A 20,239-nucleotide genomic window follows, 5' to 3' on the forward strand; every position below is an offset into this window, starting at 1 on the left:
TTTTTAAAAACGCTGCAGAGAAAAGAAAAAAAAAAATAATGAATTAATTAAATAAAATAAAGTGAGACAGAAAAAGAAAATCACACGGTTGTTAAACTGATAAAGATATTTTTTTTTATTTTATTTTCAAACAATCCTGCATTTAAGACATTACAGATGTATGATTTCATCCCGAACACTGTAAAACTGAAAGCCATCAGGTCATTAAAATCTCAAATCTGCTCTCAAACGTAAACACACACACACAAAAAAAAAATCAGTTTGTCAAATATCTACTTATATATATATATTTTTTATTTAATTTCAACTAAAACTTTTAGGATAGAAAGAAAAAAACAAAACAAAAAACAAAGATAGGAATAATTTTTAACCCATCACAGAGGATATCATCTTTAAAGACTTGCTATTGACCTTTGACCTCTCCTGGTTACGCGATCAGAATCAACCAAATACGTGCCAAAAAAAATAAAAAAATCATCCAAGGATTGACGATGATACTATTACTAGAGGACCATAAAGAGAGATGTCTAATTAGCATAGTGCTAATAGCATGTAAAGAAGACCCATGTGCCTGAAAAACAGCAGTTAAAGGCCTTAAATGAGAGATTTACATTTACACCATACCCCCCTCCCCCTCCAAAACAAAACAACAACAAAAATACACCACACACTCTCAAGACATGCTACCTGAAACAGGCCCGGGTTCATGTGCATCATACGACCGACTCGCACCAACGGCTAACGGTTCCTGATCATATAGGGATCGGTTCATCGTAGTGGTGAATTTCTGTCTGTGGAAGTCTTGATTTGGTTAAAGATTAAAGTTTTTTGTTTTTATTTACGGAAACCGGAGTTAAGGTTACTGTATCGTTTGGTTAGAGGAACGCCGGACCCGATTGTGCTCAAGTACACATTTGGAATCAAGCCTGAGAGATTTCTACAGCGCGAGTGTGTTATTACGAGGAAGTCGAATGGAGATGAAAGCAGATGCTGTAGAAATCCTACAGCCGAGCCGCCCGACACCTCCGTATGGCCCTGCGGAACTCCGTATGACATCACTGTGACGCTCCATACCATTACGACGACACACGGATGCCGCTGAAAAAGACACAAGGCGAAACGGTGCGCCATCTTGTGTACGCGACAACCAAACTAATACGCCTTTTAGCACGTTGTTTCGTATTTTTGCCTCGCGTCGAGCAACACGGGAACGCCGTGCAGCCGCTGCTGCTTGCCAAATGCGTTAACGCTAAGCTAGAATCCTAATTCGGGTCTCATACTGAGGAAGAGGAAATGAGGATGGACTTTATAAACAGGTATATGATGTGTGTAATTCTGCTGCTTTCTAATTTAGTGCATACTGGTCCGTACTGATGATTTAAAATAAAAATAAAAATAAATGAAACATACTGTTTTTTTCTGACTCTAATCCTCCTCCTCCTCCTCATTTTCTCTCTTAGAGCATCATGAACAGTACATACTTGGTTTAAAAATAGCTCTCCTATTCACACATACACACACCCACGCTCACTCTTTTATAAAGCTCACCGCACACACACACACAGAGAGAGAGAGGCATCAGTCTAATCCCCTAACTGAATTCCAGCTGAATGTTCAGCTTAAGCAGAAACATACATTGTGCTTCAAAATGTTATTAGGCCGGTAAAAGTATCACATAGAAATTGGTTCAAGTGAAGGTTACATTCATTAAATTAGCGCATGTCCGTATATCTATGTAGTAAAATAATGCTAGAATAATATATTAAAATTTTGGATTCCATCTCAAATAGGCACCCGAGTACACGTCTATATATATATATATATACACTATATTGCCAAAAGTATTCGCTCACCCATCCAAATAATCAGAATCAGGTGTTCCAATCACTTCCATGGCCACAGGTGTATAAAATCAAGCACCTAGGCATGCAGACTGTTTTTACAAACATTTGTGAAAGAATGGGTCGCTCTCAGGAGCTCAGTGAATTCCAGCGTGGAACTGTGATAGGATGCCACCTGTGCAACAAATCCAGTCGTGGAATTTCCTCGCTCCTAAATATTCCACAGTCAACTGTCAGCTGTATTATAAGAACGTGGAAGTGTTTGGGAACGACAGCAACTCAGCCACGAAGTGGTAGGCCACGTAAACTGACGGAGCGGGGTCAGCGGATGCTGAGGCGCATAGTGCGAAGAGGTCGCCAACTTTCTGCAGAGTCCATCGCTACAGACCTCCAAACTTCATGTGGCCTTCAGATTAGCTCAAGAACAGTGCACAGAGAGCTTCATGGAATGGGTTTCCATGGCCGAGCAGCTGCATCCAAGCCAAACATCACCAAGTGCAATGCAAAGCGTCGGATGCAGTGGTGTAAAGCACGCCGCCACTGGACTCTAGAGCAGTGGAGACACGTTCTCTGGAGTGACGAATCGCGCTTCTCCATCTGGCAATCTGATGGACGAGTCTGGGTTTGGCGGTTGCCAGGAGAACGGTACTTGTCTGACTGCATTGTGCCAAGTGTAAAGTTTGGTGGAGGGGGGATTATGGTGTGGGGTTGTTTTTCAGGAGCTGGGCTTGGCCCCTTAGTTCCAGTGAAAGGAACTCTGAATGCTTCAGCATACCAAGACATTTTGGACAATTCCATGCTCCCAACTTTGTGGGAACAGTTTGGAGCTGGCCCCTTCCTCTTCCAACATGACTGTGCACCAGTGACCAAAGCAAGGTCCATAAAGACATGGATGACAGAGTCTGTTGTGGAGGAATTTGACTGGCCTGCACAGAGTCCTGACCTCAACCCGATAGAACACCATTGGGATGAATTAGAGCGGAGACTGAGAGCCAGGCCTTCTCGTCCAACATCAGTGTGTGACCTCACAAATGCGCTTCTGGAAGAATGGTCAAAAATTCCCATAAACACACTCCTAAACCTTGTGGACAGCCTTCCCAGAAGAGTTGAAGCTGTTATAGCTGCAAAGGGTGGACCGACATCATATTGAACCCTATGGATTAGGAATGGGATGTCACTTAAGTTCATATGCGAGTCAAGGCAGGTGAGCGAATACTTTTGGCAATATAGTGTATATAAACAAACTCTCTTAGTATCTTAAACCACTTCTCCATCAAAGGATTAGGATATATCATGTGTAGATTTCTATATATATATATTTATATAAATGATTTGAAAATACATTTCACCATCTATTAAGACAATATTACTACATCTGATTAACATTTGGTAAGAAGTGTTTTTTTTTTTGTTAATGAAAGCGACGGAGACGACGCTCTGGATCTTGTGTGTGGGATGACGGAGGATTCGCTACATCGTGAAGCATGGAAGCGAGTCCTCACCATGGCAACCCAAACCTCTACAGCCAGGGGTCGGGAACTTAAAGCTCACAAACGAGAGAGAGAGAGAGAGAGAGAGAGAGAGAAAGGGAGAGAGAGAGGGGGGGGGGGGGTTCCATGATTCCACATGTATACAGGATGAAACTAAAACAACTAGGTTTATTTTCATAAGTATGCGGTCGCTTAAGAGACGGAATCGGATAAATTACGTAATTATCATATTCACGACAGCGTTTGCTGTAACTGGAATTATTGGAATTGGATAAGAAACTGGGAGGGGGAAAAAATGAACAGCATTTCCTGTATGACTGGACCAAGAAGTTTGCATTTGTGGAAAATGGCAGGGCTGAAAAATAAACTAGACAAACGTAAAGCGGTGCTTATTTACACTTAGCTGCTCTTTGTGTCTTGTATCAGAATACTCACTACGCTGTGAAGAGGTGAATTTCATTTTCTCTTTGAATCTTGAATGATTGCGTTTTTGCCAGCTGAAGGTTCCCGACCCAACGGACACCCCCCCCCCCTTCTAATGCATGAACGTCGTCATAACAAGGTGTGCGATGCTTTAATTCTGCTGGAGAAAGGAGCTTTCCGAATGCAATGGCTTTTGGGCCTGAACTTATTGTCAGTTTAAGTGCACTTTCTTGACGTGAGATACATCTCTGATTGCACTGGCTTTACTACATCTTCCCTGAACTATTTACGCAACTGGGGCATATTACTCGGAGGAAAGAAAAAAAATAAATAAAAAAATTACAGCATCCTTTGCTAAGATGCACACGCACACACCCGCAACCCGGCTCCAAGGCACTGCAAGAACGGTAAACATGGCAGTTCAAACTGGGGCAACATCAAAATAGCCAAAAGGTTACAAAGCAGAAAACAGACAAGTGTGTGTGTGCAAAAAAAAAAAAAAAAAAAAAAGTGTACGGGTGCACGTAGGATGTTCGTTAATTTTTCTAAGAGAGGACGCTGAAAAGAAATGTGCAAGTGTTCGCATGAGCTCCGAATGAAGAGAGTGCGATATTTGGAGATATGTCCACTTGAATTTTCAGAGGAATGAAGAAAATAATCACAAAAAAAAAAAAACAACTAATTTACATCCCACAAAATGTAATTGATCAGCCAAGTCACGTTTAATTCCCAATGTTCGCTGCTTTAGTACATTTTTATAAAGCGTATATATATATATATATATTTGACAGAAACTTTAAAACTTCACGTATCTGCTGAAAATAACCTCAGTAATCTGCATTGTTGCTGAATAAAGCTGTACAATAGCACAAATTTCACAAAAGTCCAAATCAGAACCGTATTTCTTAAGCCCGATTCGACCGAGGCGGCTGCTCCCACGAGTTCTGTTCAGACGCTGAACCTCTCTGGTGCACAAGACTGTTTCAAAATCATTTCGGCTCTCCTGTGTGAACAATCTCATGCCGGCCCCTCCAGGATTTAGCGACTGAGGAAATGAACGCAAAATCAAGCAAACTCGGAGGAGCTTGAAATATTTTTATTTTTTATTTTTTTTAAAGTGACGGCAGATTTGGGCCGGGACACATCGTGTGACAAACATTTAACCTCGCGCGCCGCGAACATGAGTACAGCTATCATAAGTTGTAGCGCAAATCTTAAACAATAAAAAAGCTCAAAAAAAAAAAAAAAAAAATATCCTGGAAGGACCGACTTCAATTGTTTTAAATCACAGAGCAAATATTAAACTCATGATGTCTCTCAGCCATTAGAAAAAGTGAGATAAAAGTGCTTTTATACGTTACAATCGTAAATCTCTCATTCAACTATTAAACTATTTTTCTGTTTGTTTTTAAATATAGGCATCTTTCTGGTAATATTGATTAACTCTACTACACTTTCTGTAATAGAAACAAAAGCTATATTTAGAAGCCTCGCTTCAGGACACTGCAGATTTCTATCTACTGCTGCTGGAATCATAAAGACAAGTCCTGGACTCATCCCAGGACTCTAATAAACCCACTATCCGGCGTCTCGGTAGAAGACGAAGTTCCCTTTTCCCTTCATAATTCTCGCTTCTACTTTGCTCATTAGGGATCTAAACCTGTATCCAGATTTCTTTAAATGGCAATTTACACGATGACGGTGCCTACTGTTAAAAGCTCTAAACAAACGAACCGGAATTGAATATATATTAATACTATAAAGATTTGTAAACAAAAGGTTTCGGATCCACAGTAGGCTACGCTAGCACACGGGAAAGGGGAAAGAAGCCGTCGCCGTAGTGATTTGCTAGTATTGCAGAGCCGCAGGCGACGCCGCACGCTCGCGGCTTGAAGAGAAGCGCCCGCTCACGCTCGCTGCTATTGCTTTGGACCACAGGGTGTATGTCATCATACAGTCTCACACGCTCGCAAATCCAAGCCAAAGTCACGCTTTTATATTAAAAGAACAAAAAAAAAAAAAAACAACAACAAACAAACAAAAGAAATTAAACTGAAATGATAATGCAATTTTTTTTTTCTTTACCAAAAATCCCATGCACTCCAAATCAAATATTTCGATTTTTCTTCTCGAATAAGGCGGTACGTCACACCAGGGAGCCATGTTTGGCAGCAGAAATGTATCCAGCATTTGCGAGCGAATCAAGCCTGTTCACGCTAAAAAGGAAGCAACCGCCCAAACCAAACACGCAGAACAATACCGGGGTTGTGATTTTTAAAACAGAAAGCAAGTCAAAGCTGTGAGCACATGGGCTGCAGTAATAGGTCTGTTCTAAAAGTCCCAGCGCGTGCGATCAAATCGTGCTGAATCCAAATTCATCCTAAACTTCTGACGACGTGAAAATAACTGAGAGCTCATCACTGGACTCCACTCCTGTCGTCTTTTATTTACCCATTATTTATTTGGAGTCACGAAATCACGTCCATGTCCTTTCCGTCTGCCTTGGCAAGGGGTCAAACATAGTAAATGCTTCAACTCTAATGCCTAAACGTCTTGCATGATAACTTTTTAAGCCTAGTTACTCACAAATGGAGTACACGTCTCTGCTGCCCCCCCCCAAAAAAAAAATAATAAAAGAAAAGAAAAGAAAAAATTGAAAAACTACTTCTCCCTGACCTCGTAATCCGACTGGTTAAAGAGGAAGTCCCCCCTCGTGAAAACTTGAAACGAGAACAGCACAATTACAGCACGTATTGCAATAGAACAGCAAGAGATTATTAAAGTAGGAATAATACCAAATACCTATACATACAGAGAATATCAAACAGCCCGAGATATACTGGAACTTCAGACGGAAAAAAAAGAGTGAGAGAGATAGATAGATACAGAAAGAGAGAGAGAAAGCATTCTCCATGGCTAAATCAGAGAGAGTGCTTGTAATAACGGTCGCACTTCTGTGCTTCACGAGCGAAAAGCATAACCCGGATTTTTCTCTTTTTTTTTTTTAAAGCATCGACTATGAACGATTGAAGAATTCGGTCCAAATTCCTTGTCTACAGAGCTGAAGGGAAAAGTTAAAAGAGCCAGACGAGCTCAAAACATGAGAACTGATATCGTGAGAGCTCTTCTATATGTTCTGCTAGTTTTAAACATAAATAATAAAATCACAGATATCGTAAATCCGTTAGGTTCGACGACTAGAGGCTACTGAATTACAGTACAGTGTGAGAATGGAAAATTACAGATGCTGCAGTACCGCCCGAGAGCAGCAGGGGGCGGCGATGACCACCAGCAAAATGTCCAAGGCTGATTGGCGTTACGCGCTGCTGCTGCTGCTGCTGTTTCTTCATCTTCTTCTTTTCAATGGTGGTCAAAGTTGGAATGTAGAAATGAAATGAAATTAAAAATATGGAAAAAAAAAAAAGCAAAAAAAATCACAGAAATCTGGTGATCTAACAAAAGCTGATAAAGAGAGAATGAATATTTTGTTTTGGTGGTGAAAGGAAGTTAAGCAATTTGGCATCCACACGCATCATATCACACACACACACATGCACACACACACACAATCTCGAAAATGTTTATACAACATTGTTAAGAGAACTATGACAGTCTGGAGCATGAGTGTGCGTGTGTGTGTTTCTAGGAGTTGTGTTCATGTGAGGAAGTGAAAGCATGTGGGCATTGTATCTATTTACAGTGTGTGTGTGTAAGAGAAAAAGAGTGAGCGAGAGAGAGAGAGAGAGAGAGAGAAACAGATATACAGAGAGAGATACAGAGAGAGAGTGTGGAGGGAACGGTGATCATATGGCTGCTCTATCACCAGTTCATTATGCAGTTTCTGTTGAGGGTCATGAAGTAGACCTGACTGCTTCCTCCAGACTTCACCGATGCAAAGAACACCTGAGAGATAGAGGGAGAGATTTCCTTTAGATGGCGTAGTTTGTTTTTCTTGAATTAAATCTTGTGCCATCAGCATCATGTGAAAGGTTGTGACGCAGAGCAGACCTTGTCGTTCCTCTCGCACAGAAACTTGAGTCTCTGAGCTCTCTTGTGCATGAACACCCCGTCCAGGTGACCTGTCTCCACTGAGCGGATCTCTATAGCCTTTTCCCCCCAGCCCATGATCTGATTAGAACAAATATGAGCTACAGACACGGAAAAGACAGAGAGAGATGCAATAATTAAGATTATATCCGTTATATCTCAGCACTCGACATTCAGCCATTAGACTAAAATGCCATATAGGGTTTTTTTTTTAGGTCACTTTCCTCCTAAATGTGCACATTTTTCCTAGCACATCATGACAGATTGTGGTTTTCATACAGTGTTTTGAGTTGTGTGTGTGTGTGTTGGTGTCATACCGACAGAAGTGGGCATCTCTCCCCACTGCAGCACCACGTCTTTAATGATGCGGCCGTAGGTGTTGACGTACACTCCCTCATCCTCGTAACACAGCAGCATCTCCATTCCATCAGAGCTGGGCAGGAAGACGATGGCATGTGGAGTCACCTGAGACTGGATCTGCACAAACAAACGCACATTTTTAGCACCACCTAATTTAGAAAAGAAACCGTCCTCACGCTGCCTCCTTCTGTCTGTGAAATAGCTGTACTTTAAGCATAAAATTGTGACCCAGAGGTGTGCTGTTATAGGGAAATATGTTCACACCCCACTTCACATTAGGTGATTATTTTCCTACAGCTGCACATACTGAAACGTTTTCCTCTTCCCTATATACAAATCTGTCAACAGTTACAATTTTCTTATTCTTTTTAGCATTTCATTGTTAACATTTTTTGAAGGAAAAAAAAAACCCACGTTTCCTATCAGATCTCTTAACCACCAGGTGGCACCAGAGTGTGCGACTCAATTCATTGAGTTGAACTTCTGTCCATCCGAAAACAGCAGGACGGGTGACTTACATGGACAGGAATGTAGATGTCGTAATTGTTTCCGGAATCAACGTCGATGGCGTGAAAGCCGGCGCTCGAACCGTAGATAACCTTTAACCTCTGTCCTTCTTCCACAGTCAGGTCCACAAGCTGAGGTCTGTGAGGCAGGTCAGTGAACGACTGGGGAGAGAGCATGAGAGAGATAGAGGTGCAGATTAGCCGTGGAGAACTGGCGCCTAATCAAACAAGACAAACATGAAACATGGAATGTGTTAGTAAAAATGTGCGTCCTTACCTTGAAGGCCATAAATTTGTGGTAGGGTTTAGGGGCCCAGGCATACACCTCCACCGCATTCTTCAGAGCGATTACCAAGAATTTAATCCGCTCGTATTTCACTGAGTGGATCACACACACACAATCAGTCACAGGACGGTGTTGAGAATTCTGTCAGAAATATGTCAGCTACCAGAACGAATCTATTTGAATAAAACCCATCAGTGCATGACGTTGCAAGTCGGACAGTATTCTCTTGTTGACGCTACCTACCCACTTTGTAGTGCACACAGCCCTCCATTTCCCCTACAGTGGTCCAGCCCTGCTTCTTCTCCACCTCGGGATCATTATGGAGGATCTTATTCCTCAGCCAGGCCAGATAATACACTCGCACCTTATTCTTTTTGCCTAACAGAGAAAGACTGAGTTAAGGAGCTACATCTTGCTGTGAGAATATTTTTTTCCTGAGCTAGTGAGCGTATAAAAACCTGATATGGTGATGAGCAGGTTAAGTCCCTCGAGCACGTCCATCTGCTGGAACCTGCGGGAATTGATGAGCGGATAAACTTTGCCTTGCCCGCTGCGGTCCAACAGCTTTAGACCGTTCTCTGTTCCAACTAGCAAGTTTACACCTGTGAGCATGCACACACACACACACAATCACAAGGTCACACATGCACGAATCAGACAGATCTGTGGGTCCACTATCAAGTTAGAATCACACACACAAAGAATTCATACCCCAGAGTGCAGCACAGAGGATCTCAGAGTTAAACCTCTTCTTGTATTTGCGGATTTCGGGAGTGTCACTGACAGGGCGAGTGTTGGTTGGGTTCACGTTGACCATGGAGCCTTTTCGCACCTCCAACTTCAGTTGGTCAAACCTAGAACTCAGACCTACACACACACACATATATACACAATTACCAGAAAAGTCAGTCAGATCTTCACCTTTATCTTTCAGTAAGTCTTTTGTACTAATAAAGGTGCATGGATTCAAATAGGCAATTCAGCCAAAAGGTTTGCCTTGCAACTGACTGTAATACAGGACATTTAAATAAGTTCATATATCCTAACACCATCAGCAGTATATGGAGTATTATCTGCTTGAGGTTATTTCTGAAAGTGTGATGAGTGAAAGTGGTAGAGCTTCGTTCATTTGTCTACTTTTATTAGCCGACTGCAAGACTCCCTCGGTCTCTCTCTATCTCTCATAAATCTTTCAGGAATCTTTCATAATCACAGTAACTGACCTCCCACTGAGATGGGCTCCCCCGTTCCACCTGATGGCTGGTACATTCCAAGATCCACGAAAGTGGTGAAGGAGGATTTCCCAGAAGCCTTGACCAAACCTCTGGACTGATACTGAAATCAATACAAGAGCATGATATGAGCTGAGTGTGGTTTACTTTTTTTTTTTTTTTTCCTTCAGCTACACACTGGAGTTTATATTAAAGAATTAAATTTAAAGGCAGACAATGTCTCACATCATAGGTGGAGTCTTTGCCAGGAGAGGAGTGGGAGGCGGAGTCAGTGGGGGAGTGGGATGGCTGAACCACGTCAGGCAGGTTGGTGTACCCGTTATGGTTACGCTTCTCTGGAGTCTGGAAACACAAGCAAGCAAGCATGGACACACACACACACACACACACACACACACACACACACACACACACACACTAGAGCAACTCTCCTATTGGGTAAAATAAATTCAGTTCCAACACACACCCACATCTTACCCTCTGAACGAGCATGGTCTGATCACCATAACCTCCGGCCCGTTCTTCATCTCCTCCTTCGCCTTCCTCTTCCTCATGGACCACCATGGTGTTCACGGAGTCTGAGTCCGGGTCTCGTGGGCTAACGGCAAAGAGAGACAAATGAAGGATCCTGTCTATCATTTGAATCTTGGTGTTTATAAGATTCTCAGGGTAGCAATGACAATTTTGTGATTTAAACATAACATTGGCTGTCTTGCCGTACCGGTCAGTGGGACTCTCCTCTTCCTGTCCCTCCCCGCTCTCACTCTCCTCGCTACTCTCGCTGCTCTCTGAGGAAGACGAATAGTCGTTGGCCTTCACCGGAGGGCGAGGCTGCTCCTCCGCACGCTCCTTCGAGTACAGCCCATGGTCCTGACATGTGCAGAGAAGTGCATTATTATACAAATCACACTGATACACAATCATAATGCAGATTTAAAGAGTAAAGAGACCATGGTTCTCAGAGTAAGAAAAGAGAAAAAGCCCCTGTTCCATGTCATTTTACCATTAACAAGCAGACATACTTTTGACTTGATTCAGGGATGTCTAATCTAATAAGTAATGGAAATTTTGGGTAAGGCAGATTTTTATACTTCTGGTGCTAAAGCAAATATCCACCACCAAGCATGCCTTGGCTCTTGGACTGTATTTGGTGTAAGTGGAAAATTGTGCAAATGGATATTTGTTTTTTTTGCTGCACCATTCCTTTAATGAGTCTTCCCTCTCTTCCCCTGTGCGCCTCTGCAGCGATACAAAAAAAAAAAAAAAGATCTTTGAGTAGGAGTGCTCATAAAAGTAGGGATCAGAGAGAAGCGTTCCCTGAACCTGGATAAACATTTTCACCCTCAACATCATTCCTGACCTGGTTCCAACAAAATAAGTGATACCACAAGGGCACAATCCAAAGAGAGAATTATCCCGCCTTGCTCACTGCACAGGATGGTTAGTGGACATTAAATCTGATCTGATCTGTGTCTGTGTGTTGGCACCAAAACAGCAAAATGAGAAGCTGGCATGCAAACAAACACTTCACAACACACACACAAACAAACTAACACAAACACACACAGGTACTAACCTCTCCTATTGCTCTCTTATAGCTCTGAGGATCAAGGAGGATAGGAAGCACAAAGTGAAGAAAAAAAGTGGCAGAAAAAGAAGTGGGATTATGGGTTAGTATTAAAATGGAACGGAAACTTTTTTTTTTTAGTTTTCACAGCAGGGAAAAGTTTTAGAAAAGTCTGCAATTGTTGTCTGTGAAAGATTTTACAGCCTGTGTTGTGTGCGCATGCGTGCATGTATGTTTGTGTGTATTACCGCTGGTCGACTTGGTCTGGAAGAGGTGCGGGATTCTCCGGGTTTGTGTCGTCCGTCGTGAGAGAGGATGGGAGACGAGTCCATTTTAGATGAACCTGAAATCACAGGACACAACGCTAATACACAACATTCCACACTTCTATTGAAAACCATATATTATACAGTACAGTGCACAATTACACCATTATATACATGACTCCAGCTGCATCAGGAAATACCAAGTATAAAGAAATCACTGCTGATGTTACACAATATACTAAACTGTAGACCCTAGTGAAACACACACACACGACTCACTAAGGATGCGGTGTCTCTCGAGGGAGCCGGTCTGAGGCAGGTTGGACATGAGGCTCATGCTGTCTCCTCTTTCCCAGCGATCATTGCGACTCAGATCTGGATTGCTGACACGTACAGAGTTAAATCAACCTCGGCTTACGATAACGACCAACACTTAAGCACCAAGAACAAATCAGGGAAACGTTTTCCCAAACGAGTCTTATTCCTAAAACCACTCAAATAAAGGAAGAGGTGTAACAGAGCTGATCTTAATCCTAAATGTGATTTTACACTGAGCGAATTCATAAAGTGTGTGTGTGTGTGTGTGTGTGTGAGATGGATGTATTACCTGGCTCGCACTGGGTGTCTGATGCCAGAGGACAGGTTAGTGTTGAGAGCAGTAGCTATAGACGCAGTTCGCTGAGGAATCTACAAAATGTAGAATTAGTAAGTATATGCGATTTCACATCATACTGTTAAATCCTGCAAACAGTTCCCTAATGATGTTCAGCTTACTTTAGGAGGCTGTTCGATCTCAGGCAGGCGGATCCACGGGCCGTGGTCATCCCTCATTGGGCGTTGTTGAGGGGCGGGGCTCTCGGACGTGGGGTCTGAGTTCTGCCGGACGAGCTCACGGGAATGCAGTGGACGAGGCGTTGGGGTGGGGGAGGGGTCCTGGGTGGGGAAGGCGGACATGGTCTTAGTGGGCTGATCGCAGAGGGACTGGGAGCGCGGCACGGGTGCGGCGTAAGGCTTCAGAGGCACCAGGTGTGCCATCTGGAACTACGGCAAGCATTGTAGGCATCAAGCAGAGAGAGAATTCGCAAAAGTTGGAGGTGAGGTAAAGTTCACAGGATTGAGGAGGGCCGTAAAAGACAGTGCATGAGTTTGAAGTGAAAGTGAGAGGCGTGCGGGGTTCATTATTGTTTGGAAAAGGAGGTCGGGAAAAGGACAGGAACGTTCCGCAAATCCCAAAACGAGGGAGGAAGAGTTCCCCGTGGCGAGCAAAGGAGGGAGAGGAACAAGGGAGGCCCAGACGTAGGAGGGGAAAAACAGAAAGGAAAGAGAGAAGGATAAAGTCACTGAAGGGGAAACAGAGAGCAAAAGTGAAAGCAGAACATTTTGACAGGAGAGATGATGGCCACCTACACTCAGACTCAGAAACAGACACAATTCCCAAACAGTCAACACTATACCTGAATTTAAGTAACTTTAAACTATGTAATAAGACACAACCATTAAATTAAACTGCAATACTGGGTGCATAAAAATACATTTATAGTCGATTAATGAATCGGCAGATAAGGTAAAAAAAAAAAAAAAAAAAAGAGAGACAGCTGTGTACACGTGCTCCATTTCCACACACCTTGCCCTGGCCACCTTGGGGTTCAACGGGTCTCTGCATGGGCGGAGTCTGTGCAGCCTGCACACCTCCTGATTGGCTAATGGAGTCAGAGCGTGACTGGATGTTGGTATCAGAGACGGTGGTGCAGATTTTAGGGGAGCCCTGTCTGTTTAGTTTACTCCGCTCCTCCACCTACGAGAGAGAGAGAGAGAGAGAGAGAGAAAGAGAGAGAGAGGGGCACCCTTAATGATGCAAGCTTTGTTTTGTGTGTCTGTCTATTCTTCAGTATTCATGCTGCATAAATAATAAGATTACAGTATATTTTAAGCCCTCGAGCGTTTTACAGGTGTGTTCTGTTGTTAAGGGTTTGTGAATGTGTATCGTTTACGCCCACTGGACTCTGTGATTTTGAACGCTCCAATCTCATTGGTCAGAAGGTATTGAATGATTTTCTATAACAGCGGCTCTGAGAGTAGAGCAAGCTGCAGAGCACAGATTTATATTAACGTGTTTGTTCTGTTACAGTTTCTACAGCAACAACTTAAACACTGCAGAACGCTCCATATAAACAGAGTGAATAATGTGTCTGTTAATATGACGAAGTTTTGTGCAAGGAGATATTGATCTAACATTCTTAGAAGGAGTCTCCAGTTTCAGTGCTTTGAAACAGCCACACATAAAAACTGTAGCTAGAGTGCTTTATTAAGAAAAATGCCTTATTAACATCCCACAGGATTATTGTGTGTGTGTGTGTGTGTGTGTGGACCTCTCTGGCCCAGGCAGGCTTGTTGTTATCCAGGTTCTTGCTGTAATGATAAAGTGGTTTCTTCTCCTGCTGCTGTTGCTGCTGCTGCTGCTGTTGCAGGGAGACGAGGTAAGCGTGCTCCTGCTGCAGCTGCCTCTGTAGCCTCTCCGACTGCCTCTGCTCCTCCAGCTGCTTCCTCTTGTACTCCTACGCACGTCGTTTCAAAGACGAATAAGAAAAGAATTCAAGGGTCGCACGTTTTTCAAACCTCTTGGCCATCTCGTAGACAATGAACCTTTAATCTCGAGTGTGTATTCTTAAACAGATTTGATGTTCCATGGTGTTCTTCTAGCTCTTTATGGAAAAGCATGCCGTACATCTCTGAAAAACAATTACTAGAAAAACAAATGGACCTTACATTACGCAGTGCACCAAAAAACACACATACAAATATCACACTGCGCACACACACACAAAATCACACACACACACACACACAGAGACAGCACAAAGGCACACACTGTCCTCTTCCAAAAATGCTGATGTGTCTCATTCCCAAACAAACACACTGCACGTTTTCCTATAACTGGGATAAATTCTGTACTCCCTGAGGACTTGTTCTAGAAATCTCCTCAACGGGAGTCTCTAGTTTCTCTCGTGTCAGCTGCATTTAAGCGATTAAACCTTTCCTGAACATACAAGACACAAACGTTGGCTCGGTATCGCTCTTCTGGGACGTCTAACTAGGTGTGATGTTTATTATTCATCTCCTGATTATAAGTGGAGGCATGACCAGTCGCTGGTTTTTAAAACTCAGCGTCACCATAAAGCCGAATCGAGACATCTTTCCTGGGGCACGACCCACGTTACTCCCTCACTGCCGGTATTACAGAACAAAATATTGAGACGCATCAACCCCCGGCTGCAGAAGAGGAGAGAAGTCACAGTAGTGAGGGCAGGGGACAGGGAAGGAGTTAAAGAGGATAGTGTTACCATGAGCAAGGCCTGCTCCTGGAGAAGCTGCTGCTGAAGGATTTCTAACTGTCTCTGCTCTTCCTCCAGCTTATGCCTTATAAACTCCTACAGATTGAAAAAGAGGGCAAGAGAAAAGAGGGAAAGAGGAAAAGAGACGAGAAAAAAGCTGAAAAGGAGAAAGAATGGAAATACATGGAAGGAAACTTTTCCTCTTGGAAAAAAGCTTGCGCTTTTGCTTTCACTGGTGTGTGTGTGTGTGTGTGTGGCAGTGTGTCCTTACAGGAAAGTGTGCACACAGAGTTTGAATATGAATATGTCATTTGTGGCGTTCTTTATTTGCACATAATGATTTAAACAGTTAATATCCAACTGGCACATACCAGAGGCACTCTTTCTCGAACTGGGAATGTAGTGTGTCACATATTACCTTTCCAGATTAGATGCATTCTGGGTAGTCTAAATAAAACTATTGTAGGGATATGAACACACTATTAAGTCTGCTTATGTCCTGTGTGTGGCAGTACACAAATGTGAAGCGTGTTGGATTTAAATACTGAATGCAAAGCAATTGCGAAGGTAATAATTAAAAGCACGAATATCTCCTGTACTACGTTTCAGTGTATTATGGCCGTGTTTTTTGAAGTTTCAGCAGCAGGAGTGGGCGAGAGTGGGTGTAGAGCACAGTGCTGGTTAGGGGTGTGTATATGTGAGAGACAGTGCTTCAGGCACTGTGTGTGTGTGTGTGTGTGTATGCATGCGTGTGACAGAGTACATGAACAAACCTGAATACATCTTAGCATGTCTTTAAAAGAGAAGCTAAACACACTAATTCTTGCTGATTGGTCTTTTACGTCTCTACCACTTTGAATTCTACTGAATGTGGTGCTGCGCACGGCACACGGCTCGCCCACACACACACACACACACACTGTCAAAACTGTGCTGAGAGCCTGCTCCCATGGCAACCAATTCACAGGCATTCCAGGATCGGAGTGGGTGCCTACGCTCTGTCGGTATTGGTGGAGGTGTGGCGCTCCTCGAGCGCTGATTGGCTACCTGCTCTCGCTCGGCCATCCTGCGGTCCTCCTCCCGTCTCATATCATCGAGTCTCCGGAGAGGAGCCTTCTCCTGCTGCCTCACCATCTCACGCTCCTTCCTCTGTTGCTGTGAGAGTGTGAGAGAGAAAGAGAGACAGAGAGAGAGAGAGAAAGAGAGAGACAGAGAGACAGAGAGAGAGAGAGAGAGAGAGAGAGAGAGAGAGAGAAAGAGAGAGAGAGAAAGAGAGAGGGAGAATGTTAGAGACAAAAAATAGATTAGAGAATTACTTTTAAACATTTTCATGATGAAAGAATAAATGCCACCTAGTGTAAAAATTCACATGATCCTTTAAACAGGAAGTTAAGGAAAGGATGAATTAGAGAGACAGCGAGAGAGAGAGAGAGAGAGAGAGAGAGAGAGAGAGACGTAGGTGACGAAGGGACCGATGAGTCACCTCGCTGCAGTGGTGGATCTCTCCCAGCTGCTCCACAGTGTGAATAAATTCACCCATATCTGGCATCGGTTTCTACCTGTTATATCCTAATAACTATAATTATACATGAGCAACAGCCGCAGACCGCATCCCACACACCACGGCTCGAGCCTTACAGGCTTCTTATACACGCATATCTATATGCAGCAATTTATTCGAGGCCACCAAAAGCTGCAAAAATAAACCACACATGAAAACATACATGAACACTTAGATTTGGGGTCTGCTGCTTTGTTTCCTGTTTCAGTTCACAAAAGAAACTGAAAACTGCTATATTCAATACAATATCCATTTAATGTCACAATACATATATATCATGCTTCTTACAATACAATACACTTTTCCCTGTTAAGTAGTGAATTGATGGAATGTTGCCATGTTGCCATTAAACCCCCTGGGAAACTTTTCATTGGGTTAATCCTGAAGAGAAAGTGAATACATCTTAAAGTCTAGATGAAGCTAAAGAACTGAATGAGTATTTTGGTTTTTTTTAAAAAATGTTCCTTTAACCGGAGAGAGGCGACCGTAATCCAGCACACAGAGAGCTGACTACGCACACGCTCCATTAAAAAAAAAGTGCTTCCATCATCCCCTTTCCTTCTTCTCTGTAATCCCCTCCCTCCCTCCCTCCCCACTCATTCTCGCCTGTACAAAGACAGGAGATAAATATATCGACTAATGACGCTTATTGCATTACAGACCCATGGCTTCTCCCTTTTGTTGTGGTCGATTACTGGGCAGACCTCTGATGTCAGTGCTCTCCTCTCTTTTTCTTTCTCAGTGCGCAAGGAAAAAATACTTCCCATCCGTTTATCCTACTGCAGGCGAATTATCACTCAAATAAATTCTGCTTTAAAAAAGCCATTTTTGGCACAGACATGACGCTAATATCACCTGCCGCTTACAAGGTGAACCCACTTTACAAATTCAGGGATTAGTTTACTAATGAAATTTTTCACTCTTGCTTACTGATGTCCACTCTTTGGGTCACTTGGAGCCACAGCAACTCACTAGATGTTTTTTTTTTTTATATTTGTATTATTTCAATAAAGAGGCCTGAAAACATGCTTAATTAAGTATGCATTTGTGCTTCAGCCAAAGCTCTATCGGCCTCCCGTCAATTTCCTGTGTCCACAAAGAACACTGAGTGCCTTTCGCCGCAAGTGTTGGTCTGACTGTGTCCGCCTCGACAGCCGAGAGCTTCCTCTCTTTCTCGGACACCATACATCGTACATCTTTCAGAAGTACTGTTAAGCAACAAGCCCCGCTTTCTGTATTATTCAACATTCTCAAGCTGCAATATCTAAACCTATTCTCACATCTACAGCTAACAAAACTAATCAAAATACCACACACATTTCCAATCTCAATTACGTTACATTAGACCATCTCCTGTCACATCTGTCCAGCTATAAAAGGTGGTCAGATATTATAAAACACACGCTCCACACACACCCGCCCTCGAGGAGCCTCACAATTTGGACATTCTTCAAATGCCATTCTCTACCAGGTTAAATATTAAGACGAGCTCTTCCCAGAAAAGGGTTCAGCTGGCGATTCTCGGCTCAGGTTCACACGTCGGAGCGCCGTTTTTGATTTGTCTATTAAACAGAAGCATGCTACACTAGACATTTTCATTTAACATTCCGAACCCAAGCGCCATCCAGACGAAAACAACCTGTGGTGTGGACGTGTTCTGTAACACACACTCGGAGCTGTCAGAGACACACACACTCACAGCACAAACACGAATACTACTGCACGCTGCTTTGCCCTCTTTAGTCATGGGTGAGTCACAAAAAGTGCGAGTCTCTCCCGCACACCAAAAATCACACATCTCCGAAGACAGAACTGCATGAAATTATACAGAGATAAAATAAATTGTGGCGCTGTAAACTCTTTAAGTGGTTGAGGTACGAGCTTGCGTACGTTGTCAGTAGGGCTTGAAGGGGAGTTTTATATGATAGGGTTTCAAGGGTGGACAAATCATAAACGTAATCAAAGCTCACACTGCTCATGCCTGGAAGACCAATTAACAAGCGGCAAATAACAAAACTCAGACCAAATGGCACATTAATTCCCCGCATTATTGCAGATGATGGAAAATTAGCAAGCGCTTGAATGCTTGAGAGGTGACTTTATGTAGCAGTGGTGTTTATCCCCTCCTGATAACATCTCATGAAGATAAAGCATCGTGTTCAGCTCTGGTGTTCTCCCGTCACATGGAAATAACCTTATTTGTCAGGGTCTCCGTCTTCACTCAAGTGTTTAAACGTGACATGACCGAGTTTTGTACTTGCTCAGCTGCATCTCAGGTTCTCTTCGTATTTCTAAGTTGCAGAAAGCTCAAATGGCGTTTCCCTTCACTGCTGTCACATGCAGGAGGATTTCTGTGTTTTATTAAGTGTTACCAGACAGTTACCTCCTCAAGCCTTCGCCGCTGCTCCTTCTGCTCCTCAATGCGCTTCTGGCGGTCATGGAGGAGCTGCCTCTTGTGCTCCTCGGGGTCGCGGCGCTGTGCTGCCAGCTGGGCCTGCTGCCTCTTCAGCGCCTCCGAGCGCTCCTTATTCTCCTGCTGCAGCCGCAGGAAGTCCCGCCTCAGCGTCGACTCGCCTGGCACATTCAGGATTGAGCTGAGGAAAGACAGTGTATAGCAGAACTGGATCAATGCGACAGAATTCAGAAGATCAGTATTTTGCCAGTATTTGGAAAAAGGGATGTGGCCTCCGTCATTCCCATTTAAGATAAGGGGAATATGGCCTGTGTTTGTCAGCCCCAGTGAAAGGGGAGTCGTTTCTGTTTCTGTAAAGCGGTGTCAATCTCAATAAAGGGGGTGTGGCCTTTGTTACTGTCCGTCTCAGTAAAGGAGACAGCAAAAAAGGAGTGTGGTCTCTGTACATGTCAGTTTCAGTAAATAGGGTGTGGCCTCTGTATTTGTCAGTTTCAGTAAAGGAGGCGTGGCCTCTGTGGCATGGTTTCTGTGTTTATCATTCCTTGTAAAAGAGGTCTGTCGTCTGTCTGGCATCTGCCATCCACACTGACAGGGTCATGGCTTACAGCTCATCACCAACACTTTAAAAAATAAAAAATAAAAAAAAATCCTGCAAAGTACTGAATTTCATCAACACCTGAAATCATATTGTATTGCTGCCTACTTTGAAATTTTTCATACATCATTTATCATGCATCAAGAGGCATCTTAGAAGGAGAGACTCATATCCCTAGAGGTATATATAAAAAACGGCTCAGTATAAACAAGTTAAGAATCGGGTAGAAATGTGCATACTGCAGTGTGTTATGAAAATGTGTGTAAGGGTTTGAGTTGTATAGTTGTGTGTATATCAGTGTTTGTGCTGCATCAGCTGTA

At 43.2% G+C, this 20,239-nt stretch overlaps 1 protein-coding gene across 5 annotated transcripts in view; it reads right to left on the reverse strand.

The window, feature by feature from the left end:
• Positions 1-102: 102 nt before the first annotated feature.
• The window catches only part of mink1 (misshapen-like kinase 1), a 37,493-nt gene continuing 17,356 nt past the window's right edge, over positions 103-20,239 (reverse strand). Inside the window, exons 11-32 of one of the 5 annotated variants that reach the window (XM_058382988.1) lie at positions 19,295-19,505; positions 16,398-16,505; positions 15,360-15,446; positions 14,388-14,573; positions 13,643-13,813; positions 12,793-13,059; positions 12,626-12,705; positions 12,298-12,401; positions 12,001-12,095; positions 11,762-11,785; positions 10,907-11,055; positions 10,663-10,783; positions 10,411-10,527; positions 10,177-10,288; positions 9,665-9,820; positions 9,412-9,555; positions 9,197-9,331; positions 8,945-9,045; positions 8,680-8,829; positions 8,119-8,278; positions 7,763-7,902; positions 103-7,657 (exon numbers count right to left, since the gene is read on the reverse strand). In XM_058382988.1, the coding sequence (XP_058238971.1) occupies positions 7,574-7,657; positions 7,763-7,902; positions 8,119-8,278; positions 8,680-8,829; positions 8,945-9,045; positions 9,197-9,331; positions 9,412-9,555; positions 9,665-9,820; positions 10,177-10,288; positions 10,411-10,527; positions 10,663-10,783; positions 10,907-11,055; positions 11,762-11,785; positions 12,001-12,095; positions 12,298-12,401; positions 12,626-12,705; positions 12,793-13,059; positions 13,643-13,813; positions 14,388-14,573; positions 15,360-15,446; positions 16,398-16,505; positions 19,295-19,505 (2,902 nt within the window). In that variant the 3' untranslated portion in view covers positions 103-7,573. The remainder of the gene's footprint in view (positions 7,658-7,762; positions 7,903-8,118; positions 8,279-8,679; positions 8,830-8,944; positions 9,046-9,196; positions 9,332-9,411; positions 9,556-9,664; positions 9,821-10,176; positions 10,289-10,410; positions 10,528-10,662; positions 10,784-10,906; positions 11,056-11,761; positions 11,786-12,000; positions 12,096-12,297; positions 12,402-12,625; positions 12,706-12,792; positions 13,060-13,642; positions 13,814-14,387; positions 14,574-15,359; positions 15,447-16,397; positions 16,506-19,294; positions 19,506-20,239) is intronic. The other 4 variants (XM_058382991.1, XM_058382990.1, XM_058382989.1 and 1 more) reach the window with 4 other exon arrangements.

The sequence above is a fragment of the Hemibagrus wyckioides genome, linkage group LG28, assembly GCF_019097595.1.
Source record: "Hemibagrus wyckioides isolate EC202008001 linkage group LG28, SWU_Hwy_1.0, whole genome shotgun sequence".
Classification (NCBI taxonomy): domain Eukaryota; kingdom Metazoa; phylum Chordata; class Actinopteri; order Siluriformes; family Bagridae; genus Hemibagrus; species Hemibagrus wyckioides.